Raw genomic sequence first — 21403 nt, 5'->3', positions numbered from 1 at the left:
ATCTGGTAAAGTGAAATTGCACCTGTAATATGTGCCTTGTGATGTCATGCCGTCTTTGAACAACAGCCTCATTTGGTGGTACTGGTGTCTTGTCTAACAGTGGGTCTTCATCCCTTACTTCCTCTGGCTGCACATTAATCCCATTTTTCTGGCCTTTATTATTAGGGACACAGTGGTACACAACTTGGGCATTTACATGGTTGATAAATGAAGGCCTTGGTCCCCACACATGGAAAGAACATCATAACTTCCTTCATTTCCCATGGAATTAGCCAGAAATAGCTTAATTGTTGAAACAGAAGTTGAAGAAAGTGGTGATTACTCTTTCAGCCTGAACCTCGCGGCCGTTATTCTGTGTAGGAATGCAGGAGTGCAAACCTAAACCTCTCCTCGGAAAACTTCTCCTCAAACCCCTCTGAAGATGTGCCCCACAGACTATTGGATGCAGGACCTTCTCAGCTCACCGCTGTGCAAGCAGAGGACGGTAAAGAGTCTCTACCTGGCAACTGCTCCCCTGATCCTGGTGGGTATGGTGCAGTGTTTTTATTAGAAGCATTAACTATTCAGACAGGACATGAAAATGAATCATATCACTTTTATTGTGTGAGAGAAGTGCCAGCCTGGTAGATTAGTTAGGCTGTGAAGAAAAAAATGGCACATATATACTTATACTGTTTATACTTGTACAACTGGTAAGAAAAAAAAATGTAATTTGCATGCAGCAAGTCAAACAGTTAGGCTGTGTTCATCTAAACATTTTTGGAAATTTTCATAGACATCATTTTTGGCTGATAAATGTCCTCTTTCTGAAATGGAATGAAGCTACAGACTGCTCTAATGCTGATGGATCTGAAGAGGAGAGCAAGGATCCAGAGCTTGTGAAAGCCATCAGTAAAATGAAGAGGCTGGACAACCTTTTGGCTCAGAGGATCTCTAAGGAAAAAGAAGTCAAGAGGAGAGGGAAGGAACTCCATCAGAAACTATGGCAAGAGTTACAGGTCTGAACACTCACTGTAGTGTTTTGGAATGTATCTGGATGTATCACTTCACAGAAGTGGAATACTCATTATAACCCAGCATTTTTGCATGTTGGTCAAGTTTTAAAAGAGCACTCACCACTTGCAGGAGATGAAGTCCATAGAGGCACCTGAACGTGCCGATGAAGCTGAAAATACGAGACTTTTTTTGGCCCTGGCCTCCAACAGTAAGTGCTTTGAATGTGTATGTCAGAATACATTGCACATATATGACTGTTTCAAATTAATTGGGTAATTCAGAAAATCAGTACACATATGAGAACCGTAATTCTCAAGGTTAGGATGGATTATTTGGCACAACGTAGGTGCCAGTGTCTGAAACAAATGTGTATACACTGTAGCTACAGGACTTTGTTTGGGAATACTACTTTGCACTGTAATGGTGGAGAAAATGCTGAAAACATGGCAGAATGTCCTATGACCCAACACTCATACTGTAGGCAAGTTTTGAGTAGTCCATTGCTCATTACTAAGTGATGATTACTCCAGGATGACATATTTTAGTGGATTTAGTGGTATGTCTGGTGGAAGCCCCATTCCATAGAGCCACACAAGCCTGCTCATTTTTGATATTTCTTGAAGGGGGAGATGAGAAAGACATGAAGGAGGTATTTGATATACTGGCCCTACTCTCTGTATATAGTTTGCACAGATTGAAGTAAAAGAGAGGTACCTTTTTGGTGGGATGCAGATTTTCAAAAAATTTCATTAAACAGCAAACTCAGCTTCTGCAGACGTTCGGTATTGCAGTCAAGTTGAAACTAGGCCTGCATCTTAGTACTGAAAGCCAGGCTCGGGTAATGGAACTCATACTTCTTCTGCGTACACCAGCCTGTTCAGAGGTGAAAGGCAAAGCTGCTTTAACCTGGTCAGTGCGGATAGGTTGATAACATTAAATGTTTTTGGTCTCTTAACATTAGCCATTGGCTCCAGTGAAGAGGGAGAGTATGATGTGCTGTTTGGGACCCAGGTTCCAGATGACCTGTATGACAGTGATGAGAAACACTGGAAGGAAGGTAAGCAGCATGAATGAACGAGAGCAATCAGCAGGGTAAAATCAACAACAAAACACTGAAGTCCACACTTTGGGCCAATTAATGTATGTAATTTTGAAAAGATCCTTTGAGGTTGGAGCCAAATTGTTAAGCCAATCTGTTCAGTTAACTGAGTCCCTCTAAGAAATCAATGTATTCAACAGGTGATATTGCCAGTACCTCCAGTACCTCCAGGCATCAGTGTGAAATTGACAACAAGGGTGAGTTCAATACATCATTGCTCATCGTCTCATAATGGTGCTGACAGAGAGCCAGGTCCATAGCCTAAATTATTTTTGTTTAGTCATGGTTCTCGAATGCCTTAGAATTCTCAATCAAGCTATTTTCAGTTACTTACGCTAGGTGGCGACATTATCTCAGAAAACAAATGTACCCTTTGGAAACTAGAATGCTATTCCAACTATTTGATACTGTTGGACACTGGTGTTAAGCTGTAGTGAGCCTATTCTTTTCATGCTTTCTTTCCTTTAATCCATTGAAAAGCAGAGGTAAACTGTGCATGCTGAACTTGAATTGATTCAACTATAATTCATGTTATTTGCCTTACTGTTTTCTTGGTAACAGCAACAGTAAGGGTAAGTTTGTCAAATGTCATGCTTTTTACATAGCCTTTTAGCAACACAACAAAACGAGTGAATGTACAGCAATAATGAACATTCACAAAAAAAGAATGTGGAAGGGTTTTCCCGGACAGCTGGACAGGTTTATGTCCCTTTGCGTCCTCTGTGTCATGAGCAGATCTGGAAGGGTCGCCAGATTGCTCCCAGCCTCATGTGTTTACACGCATGAATTTTTTTGCGAAGTGTGCGTGACTGGGTTTCAGGTGAACCAGACAACAGTAAAACGGCAGATTCCTCCAAAGTGGGTCACGGGGAGAGGATGGCGGAGCAGTCAGAAGGCAGACAAAGTGGAGTCGACAGAGGCAAGAAGAAACAAGACTTTGTGAAGAAAAACATAGAGGTATGCCGGGGGACATAAACTATGGGCATACACCTCACTTATATCTAGTCAAGTCGTTTCGCTACTAGTAGCTTTTGGTTCACAGTGCACGTCGTTAATGAGTTTAATCAATGTATAAATTTAAAATGGCTTTTGAATTAAGCAGTGGTTTGAGCGTTCCCTGGTATTGGCCGGACACAGCTGTGTGGTGACATATCTGGTAATGTGACAGCTGGCAAGGGACGCTGGGAGCCAAGTTGTCATGACGGCGGCAGAGAAGGCGCGGCTAGCGGAAATCCTTTGGGATGTGGATGATGGGGACGAGGAGCCGGCCGATGAAGAGGTACGTCCTGATCGGGAGCGGTGTCCAAGGGGAGGTCATCTGGGAGTCACACTCTGGTCCCTCACACCCAGAACCTCTCCGCTCTCATACATACAGCAGCACTGCTGCTCTGTGCCCCATGCCAGCATATCCAGAGGTGGAGATGTGCCTTCCACCACTGAAAGCACAGCATCCTCACAGGCACATGGGGCCATAGGCACAGGCCTAGTAGCATGTGAATTTCAATGGAAATGGACAGAACCCTAAACCTGGGGAAATGAAAATGTAATTGTAGATCATAAAGGTCTTTTCTGAGTTTCTTTTCTCTGAGGTTCTCCCATCATATGTCCTTGTGTCATCCAATTAACACATCGGCAGTGAAGGACTTGTTTTTCTCTGAATTCATCTTTAGATTTTGAAGCCAGTTTTTGAAATTATATTTTTGTCCTTCACAGTTTTATTAGAATAATGAGCTGAGACCCAGGGAACCACTTGACCCGCATGTACACACAGATTACACATCTCCCGAACCACAGATTGCTTGCAAAAATTAATGTATGATGGACACAGTTGATTTAATTTTTTCTTCCACACCCGAATCGGGCAGCTTAGCTTTCCGTTTGCATATGCTTAGCATATGCATTTAGGATGGTGTCAGCTCGACAGAACAGGATACCTCCCTCTGTTTTTTGTAAAAACTAAAATGCTTTGAGTTTAATCAGCATAATCATGTCGCACATGTTTTGCGAAGGTACATCAAACTATCTTCGTTGTATTGAGGAGCTTAATATTTTCAGCAAACAGCAGCATGATTTCTTTCTTTGTTCAGCATGTTTTACACAGTCGAGTGAAGCTTAGTCTTTCCTCAGCCTCAAGTCTCCAAAGCATGCATTAACGCAGACCACAGGTGCAAAACTCTCACTCCATGACAATTATGCAGTATGATCCTCTACCATTGTGTCTTCTGGTACCACTGTGTCTTCTTGACTAGACATGTTTCAGCACACAGACATCTGGAACGAGTGCATTAAAAGTAGAACCCCATATTGCTATGTTAAAGTGTTGTGTCTGAAGGAAATCACCCAGCGGCGGTGATCACCCTGTAGGGGGATTCCTAACAAAGATGGCGCTCTCTGCTCCTGACGTGGCCGTCCTCCTCGCAGCTCTGTGTCAGTGTGTCAGCGCCTACAGCGGGGGGCAGAGACAGATGTGATAATGTAGGTCAGAGCCGCACCCCACGTGACTGATGACGTGCTGACGACCTGCAGGGCAGGCAGCCCCAAGCTGGTCATTTCCAGCATCCAAAACCAGATGTGAAGCACTCTTTACAGTTCACGTGGGATCCTTCCATGTTGCGGGCCGTAGCCGAAACGTGTGGCATCATCGACTGTCATAAATTCCCAGAGGAATGTGTCTGCTTTTAGTGGGCAGCAGAAGGCATGTTAATTATCATCTGCCTTTGTGACAAAGGGTGTCTTGTATTTCATTTTTGAACCTTTGGTACATTTGTCGTTGCACATGTGGAAATCTCTGCTGTGGAGTTAGACAGTGTAATACTGTTTAACTCTCCTTTATTGATGTGAAAATATATCCAGAATTAATGTTAATTATCAAATAAGCCGACAATCATGAAAGACTACTAATATGACTGGAGAGATACACAGGTATGAGATGCTAAATGTAAAAGAATACTTTACCATTTAGCACATGTACCCAAAGATGTATGGTATGAGATGTAGCTGCTCTGCGTTTATGAACAATGTCTGTAGTTAGCATCTCCTTTCAAAACCTTAGTTTCATGTGTAACTACTTTTTCTAAGTGAGTCCAACACCATGTTTACCGTTGATACTGGATAGATTATATCATATCTGTCTTTTACTTTTCTTTGTTCATGATAGCAGCGACACCTGATAAGGAAATGTGTCCTCAGGCACATTTCTGTAAAACCTTTGCATTTACATTAAAAGTAAATAAGTCATATATATTGTTCACCGTATCACACATTGCAATCTAAAAAGGTCAAGACCCCACAGCAAGTGCAATTACAGGCCCTTGGCCCTTTGACTTGACCCTGACCTCTAGTGGTGACTTTTCATACTGCAACCCTTTCATTTGAACTTGGAAAGAAATGGTCATGCTAACATACTGAGCCAAATACCAAATAGTCACAGTGAAATTAATACCTCTAACAACAACAACAAAAAGCATTAAGAAAATAAAATTCTTTCCTCTGCAAATGGAAATGTCAATATTCCTATTTTGATGTTTCATATGTGCCTGTAGCTGGGTGGTAAGTTTTTGTCAAGCGTTGCATTTTTAGGAATTTTGTGTTCCCTTGGATGGAGTGGATTTATGGGATCTCCACTTATTTCCTGAAGGCTGGATTTACTTAAAGCCTTGAGATGTAAGAGTAATTGTTCAGAATGCCCCGAGCGGCTTTACACATCTGGTAAGAGCAGTGAATCAGTGGTCACGTTTTCCCTTGTCAAAGCCTCCGGGACCTAATCTTTGCCTCCCCTCTGTAATGTATAGTATGGAGTAAACAGTGGTTCCTTCATGTTATTCAGTCAATAGATTACTGCATTGCCACCATTTAATATGTAAGATAGCCCCTACAGTGATTCCAGAAACCCTGTCATCCACTTAGCTTGTTTTTCAACCATTAACCATTTCATGTTCAACAGTGCAGTTGTACATTAGACTCACTGTGATAGTCTGCAGCCATGCAGGAGCGCAGGTGAGATGAATGCAATCCTTCAACGCGTGCATATGCTGCCGGCTCTTATTCCCATCACACAGTGCAGGGCAGTGGGGGCCAGCTGGAGGATAAGAGCTGCTCCACTGATGTCATCTGAACAACTATGTACCTGACAAATCGCGGTGGGCCTGAAAGCAGTGAGACTACGAAACCCCGGCCAACCCGCCCACCCCTAAGTCTGGCGGAACAAAGGTGGTTTGTTCTGCTGCTCTGGGTTCCCGGTTGTCATTGGCGGATGACGTGGTCAGTTTCGAACCCAGGCTGCAGGGCTCAGTCTGTGCTCAAGACAAGCGCCTTGTGAGGCTAGCTACTGGGGAGTGTCCTTGTGGTTTGAAGCAGCATCCAGTAGACAGCCTCCCATGATGCCCACCTCTCATGTTTGAGGTTCCTTTTTGACTGCAGCAGTCCTGGCAGCTGAAACCGATTTGTGGGGCAGGTGTGGTGAGCTCTGTGCTCTTAGTGTAAGGATGTGGAACTTACCTTTCTCATACGGGAATATTTAAGGCTCACTAGAGCTACCCTCTCTCTCTTGAAGGCGTTGCCAAAGTTTTTGAAGTCTGGCCATGAAACGTATTGCTTTATTTTTTGGTCCCCTTTTAGAGCAATTCTGCAGCAATTGTGGTTCAGATAAGCCAGTGTGTGGAGCGCACATACTCTGAGATTTTATAGGGTCAGCTAAGACTTCCTGTTGTTGTCAGGCCCTCGGTTATGAATGGCTGTTGGACAGCGAGAGTGCCTTTTGAAGTCTTTTGGAAGTAGCTGGATCCTATGACAGCGAGGAGCCTGCACGAATGACCGGAGGTCTTGCGTCCAGGCAGAGAACCTGGAACCATCCAGCAGGACCCATAATCAACTGCAGGCCACGCTTCTTTTTATCACAGTGCTTTATAGACTTATTATAGCTGTATTTTATTAATTCGTGGAACTGTTATCTGTGAGCCGTCAGACTTTGAGGACCAGAGGTACCAGTAATAAACATGCCTACATAGTGATACTTTCCTTTCTCAGTGTAATTGGAACAAGCACTGGCTTGACGTAAGGGCTGAGGGTATGGCGAATTGCACAGTCCCTCACTGCTTATGCGGAGCATGATGGGAGTAGCAGGTCCATGCTGCGCTTTGATGGACACTGAGCCTGACCATGTTATTCTTTGAATGTGAAGTTGGAAACTTCCGTAAGTGTCTGGTCACCAGCTGTGCAGCAAAACAGGAGAATGTTCACACCCAAAGTGTGTTGGTGACACTTTCTGACCGGATCCTACTGACCCGGAGTGGTTCAGTAAAGATCCTCCGGGCAGTCGCAGTGGGAATATTCACCCCTCAATTGCACAGTACCTGGGCACAGGCAAGGGTTCCCAGGAAAAGCGATGCAGGTCCTGTGATCGTCGCAGGACGACGATCTCTTAGTGGAAAAAATGTGCCTCAGTCCCATCTCTTTGACTTTGATCTCGTTTCATGCCAGTAACCAGCAGAGTTCTCCAAATAGATGTTTAAAAAAGCAAGAGACAAACTGAAAGCATTCACTGAGTTTGTAAAAAAGTGTTTCGCTGCTGTGCCAAAGACACAGTTAAACTGTCGCTATTGAGCAACCACAGTGGGTGCTGCAGCATTAAGCTGTTTTTGTTTCAGGCAATAAAGTAGGATATATGGCCCCTCAGTCGCAGCACTGACAAGACAACATAAATCTGCAGCCGTGAGAGCGCTAATCTAAAGCCTAGTGATCCAAAATTCATGTTGTTATTGCCTCAGAGAGGCACTATTTTTAGCTTTTAGTTTTTTAATCAGAAACCTTTAAAAACTTAATGAGCCTTCCTGCTGTGGAAGTACTGTGTCCATCCACTGAAACGGATTTATGTTTAGATGCCTGTCTTTTTGCAGGTTCAATCTTGTTTGGAGGCGATGCCCTTTGACCGAAAACATTGTGCTAGCTAACGCAAGCAGCTTGGATAGTAACTGTCTTTTCAAGATCATATTTGATCTGTTTAGTATAAACTAAAAGCTACAACAGGCTAACTTTTTTGCCTTCCTAAGGCCTTTCTTAAAAACAATTCTATGCGTAATGGTCTGAGGGTTTTTATAAGCTGATAGTTGATGTAGATGAAGAATAAGAATTCTGATCAAACCCACAATTTTTATTGTTGTGAAGTCATAAAAAAGAGATACTGGTCTGTGACTTTGACTCTGTCGCCATCTGCTGTTGAAACTATAGTATAGCTCTATGCATCAATACGTATGTAGTCTCTAGAATTGTGGCCAGTTCCTGTCTTGGAGGACTGACATCCTGACACTTTTAGTTGCTTTTTAGTTTGCATCTGGTTTATACCTGGAATACAAAGCTAGTTTTCTTATCCAGTAATGACCTGTAAGGACTTCAAATTAATGTCTGGCAAAATGAAACCAAGAGGCCAGGTTGCACCTCAGGACTGTAATTGTTTATCATTGTTAAGGGCAAGGGCTGCCTGTGGCTGTATGTGCAGTCTCATTATCTTCAAAGAATCTCCAGTCTTTCTTTGAAGTATGTAAAGCACAGTGTCGCTCAAAGATTTTTGACACTTTATGTCAAAATATTTTGATGTGTTAAGGTAGGATATGAAATACTTTAGAATGTCATGTATGTTCTGTCTGATGAATCTGAGGGTTGTAGAGCATTCGGTGCCAAGAGGATGATTCAGGGCTCTATGTCGCTGCTCAGGCCTGGGCACTGATTCGCAGCTAAGATCAGCAGCTGAAAAGAGGCCAGACCTTTCAGCAGCCTTTGCACTCACACTAAGGGATGATGATGTGTTTAGGCCAGCAGGTTGAAAAATCTCACTTTACCACTGAGGTCAGGCAGAGAGACCTCATGGCCACCCACTGTTTTATAAGACAGTCTGTTACCCAGGACATTTATTTATTGTGAAACAGGGAGAGAGAGAGGGGTCACTGTTTGGACTGTTTCATTGGAAGTATTGAGACTTGGCAAGATCCACATTGCACAGCAATAAGGTTATTGTCCCCACTCCAAAAACAAACACCAGGTGCAAGAAAATTGCTTTTGGAGTGCCTCTCTAAGTGAGCGTGTAATGTGTGACAGTAGTTTGGTTTACTGGCCAACTGACCCCATTTTATCAGAATATTTATCAAATACCCCAGAGCAGAATTTTGCAAAGTAGGTCAAGGCTAATTTAAAAAGGAATATTTAAAAGCTTGCTGAAATGCTGCTCAGTCTGGTGAACCAACAGTGAGAGCGTTGGCAACACTCTTGCCCAAAATCTTAAACCCCTGTTCAAAATTTCATTAATCCTAATTGGTGTTAGACCTTTTGTGTAAAGTAAGGAATCTGATTTGTAGGGAGAAAATTCATTCCTGAATTACATACATGTATTAATTACTGACACATGCATTGAAAATTATTTGGGAGGTAAAAGATGCATCAGCCTGTATTAGGAGGTTACGTAAGTTGCTCTGTTTTTTGATAGATAGAACACTCCCTCATATCCTGGCATTGTTTCCCTCTAGGTAGCCCCCTCTCTTAGGGCTGTGTCTGTGCCAGCAGGGGAGGGCTATACCCCTGAACCTGCAGAACTACACCAGCTCCGTCACATCGACTCCAGACTCCAACTCCTTCTTCCCGAAGAGGACTTCCTGTCTGTGTGCAGCAGCTACTCTGACTTCAGCCTGCCTGAGGTACATACTGTACACTTCTGCTATCTACTCACAACGGTTTGCGAAGGTCCCATTAAATCCCGAACGCAGTTCACCACCCCCGCAACTTAAGGTCATTAAGTGTCATTACAGTGGACGGCGCAGTAGGCCTCCGCCATTAAGGTGTTGTAAAAAGTCTTGCCGGCTTCCTCCTGGAAGCTCTCAGCGGGGTCAGAGTGCTGTTTGCCATAAAGGGCTGGCTTTGTTTGTGCCTTTGTGTTCCTGCCTCCTGGTCGTAACCACAGGGTTGAATCACCGCATCCACCCGGCAGCTCTCCCTCGCAGTGTAAACGTCTCGTAAAACCTGTCAAAATGCAGCGCCACACTTTCACTTTTCTGCTGCACACATACAGCGTACTGTAGCGTGATTCCCTTGTCTTCAGAAAGCCCGGGGTTTGGCCACCGGGCCTCTCCTTTAAGCAGAGCTTCCACACTCTTGGAAAACACTGGAAAATGCCTTCATCTCGGAAATTTCTTTAAAAGTGGTGGCAAGTAGTCAAATACCTCACTCTCCTTGGAAGGTCGTAGGACATTGCTCATGTCTAAAAAAAAGTTCACCTTTTCTTTTGCAGTGAGCCAAGTATGTCCATCGTTTTTGCTCATTCAGATCACTTGTTGTAATTTACTATCAAGTCCAGCAATTTTAAATGCATATATCGCTAATACATTGGCTAGCTCGATGGCATGTAAGGCCAAACAGAAGTCATCTGTGGCTGGTGTTTACCAATAGTATTTACCACGCTTAAAGAAGTGTATTACCCACTGTGTCTGTAGAGAAATGAAATATTTTTGAAAACTGTCTCAAAAATCTCATTGAAAGCTGAGGATAATTATTGATCTGTATGACTGGAAAGCATGTTTAAAGTACTCTTAACACATTTAACCCCTCAGACAAGGTGCGGTAGTGGAATGTAATGATGCTTTGAGTGTTATATAGCCTTAGAGGATAAACAAACAGGCCTACTTAGCTAGGAGTTACAACTGGCACATGTCAAGTTCGTTGGCTGTTACTTGGTATCAAAGTGAGGCTCACACAATACACCTCATAGCCCTAATGTACACTGTAGGGGTATCCAATTCTTCTCCTAAATTGGTCAAAGTCTAGGAGGGTTTTGTCTTCCACAGATCTTAATTTGGCTAATTAGCAAGTTCGCACCTTAACTTTTACCACTCCACCCAGAGAGTGCTGGAAGGCTAATTCCATAGTGCAGCTTTAAGACAAGAACGGGGCACCCCTTCCACTAATTGTAGACACTGGAAGTACAGTACCCTCATTATTTATTCATACTCTTTTTAAATTTGAAGAAAAACTGCTTCAACAGGAAAAAAATGACTGCAATATTTTTGCTCATGTGAAATTAAAATCAATGAAAATCTAAAAACAGAAGCATCCCATGCTTTAATCTTCAAACACAATTCTGCTTCAGCATACAGCAAAATGTATAGACGTTTTAAGGGTTAGTGACCTCCACAGATGAGGTGATGACTATGAAAATATTCGTATGAAGCTGAACCTGCCAGTTTCCACTGCAGCGTCCAGCATGAAAACGTACAAGGCTAAAAGTACCTTTGATGGCAAATCGGTACATCGTAGGTACATGTGCAAACTATCAAACGACTACAGTTGATTGTTTTGTTTTTCTGTCAGTTTGTGCATCTTAAGAATGAGAATAAAAAAACTATTTTAATACTTTTCATCTGAGGAGGGTGACAGCTTGACTGTTACTATTTACAATTTGCATGTGTTCGCAGTGTTTTAATTTTACTTTTGTTGGAAAGGCCTTGCGTTTTGGCTGTTTATTCAGTGTGTGCAGACATTTTTTTCATCGTGTTCGGATGTATGAGCACTGCGGTTCAGGTGAGGGCCTAAACCCCCCCTGCGTTGCTCAGACAGCTCGTCAGGAGGCCGGGAGGCGCTGTGGGCCCTGCGTGACGGCTGTCCCAGGCGTGCCAGCGCAGCCATCCTGGCAGAGCGATGCGCAGGGAATGCAAAGCTGTAGCTCAGTGGAAGGGGGGGGTGAGTGGGGGGCGGGGGGCTCATGTGGTCTTAATTTGTTTGATATCATGCCACAGGTGCTTCTTCTGGGCAAGACCTCTCTCACACTTGATGCTGAGAGACTGAGATAGCCTGCCTTCGGCTCACCTTTGATCCATATTTTTTGCTAGCCTGCTGTATCTTTTGAAAAAAATAAAAAAATAAAACTGAACATTAGTGTAGAATAGATAATGCATTGTGGATACTGAAAGAAACAAAAATGAATCTAAACATGTAGACTGACACGGAACTCTGAGAAGGGGTCACAGTTCTGACAATATGAAAATGTAGTGGCAAAAGCAGAAGGACATCTTGTCCAGAACTGCAAGGTTCATGGATCTTTTTCGCAGTGTGTTGTGTGCTCCTTTAAACGGCTTGTTCTTTAGCCAGCTGGCCATTTATCTGCTCATTAAAAACCTCTGCGGAGCTTGGAATATGTTTTGGGCCTGCTTTTCATTATTATTTTAAACTGAGGTTTTCGTTTACCTTTCAGTGGCCACGTCCAAGGTGTGACTGAGGAAGACACGTAGATGGACAGTCAGTGAACTTGGCAGGTCTGCCTTCTCATCTCCTTTCGGTCAGCTCATTTATAAGGTGTTTGCCATAGAAATCATGTTCACCCCCTTGTATCCCACCCTGCCATTGTTACGGGTTAGTTAGGCTATCTGGAAGGTGTTTTTAAGTGTTGTGACAAACACAGAGGGGCTAAAACAGTAACAGCACTACGACCCACATTGACCTGTCCCCCTGAGAGCTCAGGGCACTTTTCCGGTTTTGGAGAACCAGGAATGCTGCACATTGCTGAGCCAGTTCTCACGCCTCTGCTAACCTGTATCTTAACTCCACTTTCTATGACTTGGAGCTCATTTGTGGACTCTCTGCATCTGAGAGGGGAATTGAACGAGACCAAAATGTCAATATCCTCGACATTTCATCAGTCATGATCAAAAAATTTGAGTCTGCCCAGGAAAGTGTGCTGCTATTCTGCTGTTCTGATACATATGGGAAGCTCACTTCACCACTCAAGGGCAGGGGTGGAGAAGGGACGTGAACAAGACGAGTGATGCTTCCAGGAAGGGACTTCAAGGTGACAAGAGTTAATGGAGTGAAGTAGTCCTATCAGGAGTGTAGGGTGTAACAATAGATTGTATGTATGGGAGTCATTTTTTGTTAGTTCTGGGCAGGGAAGAACCAGAGTGTTTAATTTATCAGAACCATTACTAGTAGCCAATGTAGAGAAGTGAGGAGTGGTGCGACATGACAGCATGTCGGTCTGGTTGTAGATCAGTCCAGCAGCTGCGTTCTGAAGCAGCTGGATAGGTCTGATAGTGCTTGCTGGGAGGCCAGCCAGAAAAGAGCTGCAGTGGTGGAATCCGGAGAGAACCGTGGCTCCAACCAAGAGTTGTTTTTGAAGAGCTGCTTTTGAATTTACGAGGCTTGCTTGGGTTTGCTCCTTTTCCCCAGGAAGCAAATGGTTATGTTTGGAGAGAGCTGTTGCAAGGCTATGCGGCATGACATGCACAAAACCCATAATCTCCTGTTTTTTTCACCTAATCGCTAATCAAGACACCTGTGGTAAAATCATCCTGGGAAAAGGAAGATACCAAGTCTGCACTGCGTTTTCCAAGATGTTTGGAAATGTTAAAATTTCACCAGGAAATCGACCAAAATTCAAGTGGCAGCAAAGGAATGTCACAGGAATTCCAGTCAGATGCTGTATTCAGCCATGTTCAAAGGAAATGGCTGGATCAAAGGAGAGTATATCTCCCTGATATAAACATATATAAAACTTTATTTTGAGAATTTTTTTGTGTAAAAGTAGTGTGCAAGCTGCATTCTGAGAAGATCCACATCAAGAGGGAAATGATTAACATCAGATACTGTGTGAAAATCCATGTGTCTCAGGAAAGCTGCAAATACTGACTGCAGCCTACCAACCACCATTTCTTTTGGAGGTTGGGAAAACACCACTGTCTTTAGAAGGGGAGAGGAGAAGTTGTGAGGCCGAGTGCACGACTGCCAGTGTAAACGGCATTTTCAAAGGTAGTCACATTTTTTGCTTTGTGCATTTGGCTGCAAATTACTCTCACGAGGGCTGTAAATTGTGAATTGTGAGATCATGTTGGCAGAGTTGTCGGTTGAAAATATCAAACTGTTAAAAACTCAATTGACTCATGCAGAACTCTCTGGCACTAGACTAGGGCATCCGAATCAACTGCTGCCTAAGTTTGAAGTAGTTCTTTCACGGATGGGCAAAAGATTCCTTTTTAATTAGTGGAAATGACGCATGCCTGGAAAAGTTGAGCTCAAACAGCGATGAAGGGGAGCTACTGCCAGTATAAAATACTAAAACCGTTTAATGCAAGTGACCTGAATTAAAACTGATTTTGTTCTCAGAGCAGTATCATTTGGAGACACTGTGTGGGCAGTGAGAGTATTTCAAGAAAATGTTGAAATAGATGAACAGCACGCTTTTTGCACCTTGGAGACCGTAACTGTTGAACACTTGCACTTTGCAGCTTACGTGGCCTAGGAACAGCCAAAAGAAATATTGACCTAAGCCTGAAATGACAAACGAATATTGCGTCTAGTAATGTCCAAAGGCCGTGTTCACAAAACACAGGTACAGTATAAAGAAGCAGCACAGATGTTTTGATTTTTTATTTCACACCCTCGAGTGTTCCTCCTGTAATATAGAGACTAAAACAGAATATGATATGTCGCAGATATGCTTTGACTTTGAGGGCTCAGCATGACTGTTTTGGAAGGGTTGGAAGAGGAAGGCCCAGGCTTCAAGATGGGGTCAGACAGGTCACTAAATAGCTATCAATATTACGCCACATAGGCTGTAATAAACAGCATTTTTTTCCCTTTGCCTTGACTTAAACAAAAACATGTTTCGCACTGACTGCGAACATGTTGAAGGTTGGCTACACTGTCAATAAATCCGTTTCATAACCATCCATTCACTCCTCACCTGTGGCACATTCACGAGTGGCCCGTAAAAGTAAATATGCTTTTTTTGTGGTTGCCTTTCTTCTCGGCGGTAGCTTGCACCACTTAAACACATAATTAAAACCATGCAGAAGAGAGGGTGTCACGGCTGTTCACGTACGGCGAGATTTTTTTTTTTTTTTTTGCCATAGTCCAAGCAAGGGCAATGGAACATTTCAGAGCAGCTCAGAGAAGGATTCACATTCATTCTCTGACCTTTCACCTGTCACTCCCTCCCCACTTTTGTAGGCTTAATCTGGAAAAAAATTACATCTTATAAATTCAAGGATTTGGACAGAAAAACTCCTTCAAGTGAAGAAGACCTCCCTCTGTTGTCACCTTTGCTGTGGCTAATCTGAAGGATCTCTGACCCAAATTAGTCAAGTTGGGACATCTGGTCTCAGGTCACGGCTCACTGAATACCATGCTCTTTATGTTGCAATCTGCGGAAGAGAGCAGACTGTGTCTCTTTTTGCTTTGGAAGTGTTGCCTAACCCCCAAAATATCCAGCAGATGTTACCTGCCAGCTGTTTATGGTACCCTGTTAATTTGGTGATTTGCGTGTACCTGTAGTGGTGCAGTCCTTTTCTCTGGCAGTTCATAGTTGATATGGAAGCCTGAATTCTGTCGAATGTGTAATTTACACAGCTCATTTTTTCCAGCGAGCGCACACAGGGGGACAGTGGCACGAACACGAGGCTTTGAGCTGAGCCACAGTGTTTTTTCAGCCACACGTGCAGCCAAACCTGGAATTAAACTCGCAGAGGAAACTTCTCTGTCCAACTGCGGTAACAACACATTCTTTTCCACTATTCCCAGCAGGATGTTTTCTGGCAGGGCCGTTTTTTTCGGGCCCATTATACCCGCTCTCCGGTCAACTTGTGGTGCTCTGCACGCCGCTATGACGGAAAGTTCCCCACCTTGCTCCCCCGCCTCCCGACGCCCCCCCCCCCCCCCCCCCCGCCTCCTGACCCCGGGCGTAATTACAAGGCTGCGGTGGATGCCTGCCAGTGCCAGAAGGGGCAGGACCTTTCAACATGTCCCTTTGAGTCAGGGGGCAGAGGGAGCGCGTGCGGAGGTGGACACGCCCATCGGACGCAGGGGCAGAAAGGGCCAGCCGGTTCGACTCGCAGGCCCTCGGAGGCTCCCAGATTAGTATCTCAGTATCTCAGCGAGATACTGCCGGTTGACAGCCCTGCATCGGCTGTCGCAGAGAGAGAGAGACCTGATTTAAAATGAAACACGGCAGGCCCAGGAGCCGTGCACCAGCTGGGAAGAAAATTGCACAGCCTGAGCAGGGACTCCGAGACTGTGCCTGCTGCCGCGTTGAGTCAAAGTGATCTGCTGTTGATGTCAACTTACCCCATATACATTTCAGAGATTGCTTCCTCTCTTTAGCTCCTGAATGGGTAATGCTTGTGTTACTGTAATGCCTCTGTTACTGTAAAGAGCTAGCAGTGAGCAAGGCACAATGACTGAAGGTATGACCTAACATGAATCACACATACATGAACCACATTCAGATGGTAGGAGTAAATATGTTTTCACCTGAACATGAAAGTGTAAGTATATACAAAGAGAGGTGGCGTGCCATCTTATCCATCTACTAAGGGCAGTGGTGAAAGACACTGTAATGCGTGACTCTTCAATAAACTTGCTGTGATGTTTGATGTTCTCTGGTACATGACCACAGGAGTCTACGTTCTGGAAGGTATGACCAAAAAGTAATTTGGTGGCATTTCCTGCGTTTTACAAGACTAGACAAATGCTTTGTTCTTTCCAAGCCTTCAAGATGCTTTGAGGGTGGTCCTGAGTATTTCTCGCTGGCTTGTCTGGCAGACGGTTATTCTGAGTGAACCAGTGGAGGGCCCCGCCCAAAGCTGTGTTTCTCACATGCTCATAGAGGTACAGGCATTGCCTTTGAAGTTCTCTTTTATACGTTTACCGTTATGTAATCCAGAGATGTGTAGATCCGGGTGGACATTGTAGTGACTAAACGAATGATGAATGGTTTAACAGACCCATGTTGTGAAATCGCTCATAAACCCAACAGACCAGGTATTCACAGATATGGAGAGAATCACCCGTCAAATGACCATTTCACGGTGAGGATGTCTTGAAGATGGAGGGTTTTATGTAACAGTGGCCTTGATATTTAACGTCCCATTTTCTGCATTGAAGTGCCTGTCTACTATACTACTGTCTGCTGCCTGGTTAGCGCATTGCGCTTGTTTCTGGCAGGGTTGTGAGAGCATCTTTTAAAGTGCATTTTGGTACAGAATGCTCACTCTTTCTGTCATCTGTAATGTATTCTGTTACATCACTCAAGCGTAGCTGATTCATCAATTTTCTATCAGAATATCTGATGTGCTTTGGCATATATCCAGCTTAAATCTATATATGAAGCCCCTGTACATATAGCCAATGACTCAAGTAGGCTCTCACCAGGATCCAGCACCACCAGAGCTGAGGGTCAACTCCATTTCAATTAAGCCAATTCATAGAGTGAAATTCGGTTTGAATTGAAAATTGCCTGTCATTTAGAAATTTCTGTTAATTTCCTGAATTGGGTGAACTGAAATCGACTTGTCCATGACTCTGCTAATCAGTCCGTTTGCAAGGGTAATTGAAAGGTGATGGGTCCTTGTTATTTTGTGGAAGCAGACTGTCAATGCTAATACCTCTGCAGAGTATGGGAAATGTTTTATCTTAAAAAAAAAAATAATAAAACAAACTGAAATGTCTCTCAATACCTTTTCGATTTTAAATCACATGAAGTATTTGTAAGCATGCCGTGTGCCCCAGCATAATAAAGAGTAGCCTATACCTACGACGACATCTTTGATGTAGGCCTCAGGAACAAATTCCCCTGTGAAACCACCTCCGGTGCTTTTTCAGTCCTGGTGGTTTCTTCATCCTGAAAGAATGCTCTTCAGGATTTTTTTTATTTTTGATCCTGTGTCAGTCTTTTCCTCTTTGGCATGAAACCCGCTTATGAATTACACTATTTCAGTGTATAATATTATGGGCTGGCAAATCAAACCCCTTTGCAAAAAGAGTCAAAGGTGAGGCGTAGCAAAAGAAACAAACATAAAAAGCTGACGTAGGCCAGAGTGTCTGATGGAGAGTTATAGAGGAAGCCTGCAGTGAGCTGGCATTGAGCTGCTCTCCCGCGGACCCTCTGCTGCGATGCGAGACCACGCCTGTGGGAACGCCGTGGCTCTGCACGCACCACCCAACTGTTAAAACCCTCTGCGGGGAGAGCCTGTCATGTTGGGGATGCTCCGTGACATCTGGTGTTGGGTGGCGCTGCTTTACAGATGCAATTACAGAGGCTGGCCTCACGGACCGCTGGCAGGGAAAAAAAATACCTCGCGTGGTGATGTGCTTGGAGGGACCCGTCATTAAGTCACGCCGGAGCTTCCTGGAGGTGACGTCCCGAGGGCTTCAGCGACTGACCTCATGAGCTTACAGCATGTAGACGTCTACACCACCGTGTTTGCTGGGTCAGGGAAACCTATTAACGACAGACAGGGAGGGACGGTATTTTGGAAAACATCTGCCAGTCAGCTCTTTTTGTTGCAAAGATGGGAATTATGTGGTTACATTTGCTTTATTTTCTATCACCGAGTTTAGCATTAAATTTCAATTTCAATGTTGCAGCATTCTGAAGAGGGTACAGCCAGGCCTGCCGCAAGAGGGGGTGCTTAGGGGCACATTGCACCCCCAGATGGACCTCAGTGCACCCATAGTTGTCTCCTTATATTCCAACGTGTACATAGTATTTATGAATTTTTGTGCACCCCCATGGACTGCAGTTGCACCCCTCTGTATTTTCTCCTTTTGCTGAGCCTGGGTACAACATAGAAACACGCTGAAGCGAATTTTTCCACTTCAACGAATGATAGGCATTCAGCAAATCCAATATCTGGCATACCGTAGGCTGTGTGGCTTAATAAAAGAACAAGGTCCTTTTGATGTCTTGTGAACCTTTATGGAGTTGAACTTCAGCACCCCCCACCTTAACCGAAATGTCCGAAGAGCCGTTGTTTACACCGTTGCATGTGTACTGCTGTTTTTATTGTTGTCTCCCAGCTGGCTGGTTTTATGGTGTGGCTGTGATGTCACATGGGGCTGTGGAAATGTGGTGGGCCACCCCACATGGTTTCTCACAGTAGTCTAGAAATGACCCGTCCCAGCAGAAGCTTCTGTTACCGCTCGAATATGGTCACCACATGGAGGGGCCTAGCTTTATATTTCAGAAGGCGTTCTTTGATCGTTTGATACTTGTCTTTAACTGTGCGGAATGTAAAGCTGTATGGCTATGTCACTGTGGTGCATATAGTGCGCTATGGTAAATCCTTCTGTATTATGAAAACTGCAAATGGGTTCATCCAGCGTGGATGAGCCTCATATCAGAATATTCTGACAGGGCATGGACGTAGAAAAAGTTAACATTTAGAATCCATGGTAGAAATGTTTTATAGCCTTCAACGCAGTTCTTTGTTGGGGGAAACTGCCAAGATTCCATTGGCAGATTTGTTTTATGAAGTTCCAGTCTGTAGTACATATAAGCAGCATGCAAGATTTTTTGAAGCAATTGTTTAGAAATATATTAAAACCAGCACGGTAGAGTGGATATGTAAGTTGGCTTTTCTTTTCAACCGTGATGCAGATCCACCAATGAGATCATGTCAAATGGCGCTTATTTGATATTGGGGAAACATTGCCTAACTTTACGAGGGGCCCTAGGAGGAATGGTTGTGTTGCATCTTACAAACATCATGCAGATGTAACCGGTGCATACCCTTGTAAGCTATCGGAACATTCTCTCAGCATTGTTGATAGCCATCTGAGTTAAGGGATTTTGCAGTCTCTTGTGCCCAGCAACATACTCTGTGACACAAGCCAAGAGTATGTTCACTAAAACTAAACGTCTGGTATCTTAATCACCACTGTAGTATTTTTTTTTTCAGGAGTCCAGCTTCATCTGGAATTCTTATTTTTCACGGCAGGGTACTGCAAACTCTGAATCTCTGTTGAAAAGCTGCTGAAATTTCATATGCTCAGTGCATAGGAGGATGGATAGATTCAACTGTTTGAGCCTCCTTTGCCTGTTTCAACTTTTAAGGTTCAAGAAACATTTTTAGCATTGAAAAGAAGAGTTTAGCATTTAATTTGCAAGGCTTATTCATCCTCACTAAACTTTGACTGTGCTGCAGTCTGTCTGACTGCCTAGAGGCACATACACAGTTATGCGATATTTTTGTCATGCAACTCTGGGGGCATCTTTATGCTTATTGTTGTTCTTTTTATGTCTTTTTATGATGTCTGCTAAGCCAGTAGATGTTCTTACCAGGCAGTAGTTGCTTTAATTTTCGCTAAAGAGCTTGTTAATGCATAGATGGTTTGTTGCTGAAGGCATCAGAAGTAGTATGCTACCATCAATGTGCCAAGACTCTACGCTAAATCTTCATCAAAACACGTGCACCACTTACACAGAGGTAGAGTAACTTGTTCTCTAATCATTAATAACTAGATTGCTGCAAAGCTGACCTGGCAGGCAAAACCTGTTGTGTTGGCAGAGTGATTTTAGCTTGACAGTCGCCTCTTTGAGTAGCAGTGAATGCCTGGCTGGTGCTTGCAGTGGATTCTGCTTCACTTTGGACAGGTTGCTCTAGTCTCCAGCTCCAGATGAAGCATTGGTCTTGTTTACCATTATGGGCCAAAGCTTGAGCCGAATTCTGAAAAGCCGTAAATTATTCCTTTGTGTCTAATGCGGCTTTTATCGCCAGCCAGGGTCAGTCAGACGTTCACCGTATTTAGCAGATGTTTCTTATTATTCCATTTACGTTTTGATTAAATTATACAATGAACTGTTTTTTCGTCAATTATTTGTCCTGGCTCAGTAGAATGAGAACAAGTTGCATCAAAAAGTGTTGGATCCTTCAAAAACATAAAATGAAAATATCAACACAGGAATGCGTTTTCAAAAACCTGAAGCTCTTTATAATGAGCAGAAAGGACACTGGGGGGGGCACAGTTACTGGAATTCCACAAAGACCGGGGCAGAATGGTGGGGTTGGTCATAAACCTGTTTTCCGCAACTGAATTTCTCTTTCAGTTACGCATTGACCTTTTGAAGACATACTGGGATTTTAACATCCCTTTCACTCTTATGTCCAATCCCCTGTGATTGCTGAGAAATTGAAGGGAATGTAGTGACCTTGAAGGTGGTTACTCTGCTCTGATCAGCCATGTCTACAGAATATCTTTGATGTAAAGAGCAATGCCTCTTTATTGGCTCTCTACTTTGTACTTACATGTGGCATACAAGGCAAACAGATGGAAAGTTGTGCTGGAAATCTCAAAGAATGTGCCTTTCATATGGAATAACTTAAAGGAACATATCACAGGTAAGCCTGGTGGTATGTGTGCAGATTGTGGGAAGGGAATTGTCTTTCCAGTACATGGTTTTACTCTCTTGTGAGACAGATGGGGTCTCTAGTCATCCTTCATCGCCTGTGTCTCTAGTTGCTTGAGTGTAAATCCATGTGATATCTCTATGTTTTTAATGTA

General features: G+C 43.7%; 1 protein-coding gene across 1 annotated transcript in view; it reads left to right on the top strand.

Annotated features, from left to right (window-relative positions):
* fsip1 (fibrous sheath interacting protein 1) overlaps positions 1-21403 on the top strand; it is a 38469-nt gene that overhangs the window by 1462 nt on the left and 15604 nt on the right. Inside the window, 7 exon segments of the mRNA XM_036542323.1 lie at positions 361-523; positions 823-998; positions 1126-1219; positions 1976-2053; positions 2916-3052; positions 3264-3374; positions 9610-9777. Of these exon segments, the coding sequence (XP_036398216.1) occupies positions 361-523; positions 823-998; positions 1126-1219; positions 1976-2053; positions 2916-3052; positions 3264-3374; positions 9610-9777 (927 nt within the window).

Source organism: Megalops cyprinoides, chromosome 12 (assembly GCF_013368585.1).
Source record: "Megalops cyprinoides isolate fMegCyp1 chromosome 12, fMegCyp1.pri, whole genome shotgun sequence".
Lineage (NCBI taxonomy): Eukaryota > Metazoa > Chordata > Actinopteri > Elopiformes > Megalopidae > Megalops > Megalops cyprinoides.
This window is presented reverse-complemented; position numbering and strand designations above follow the sequence as displayed.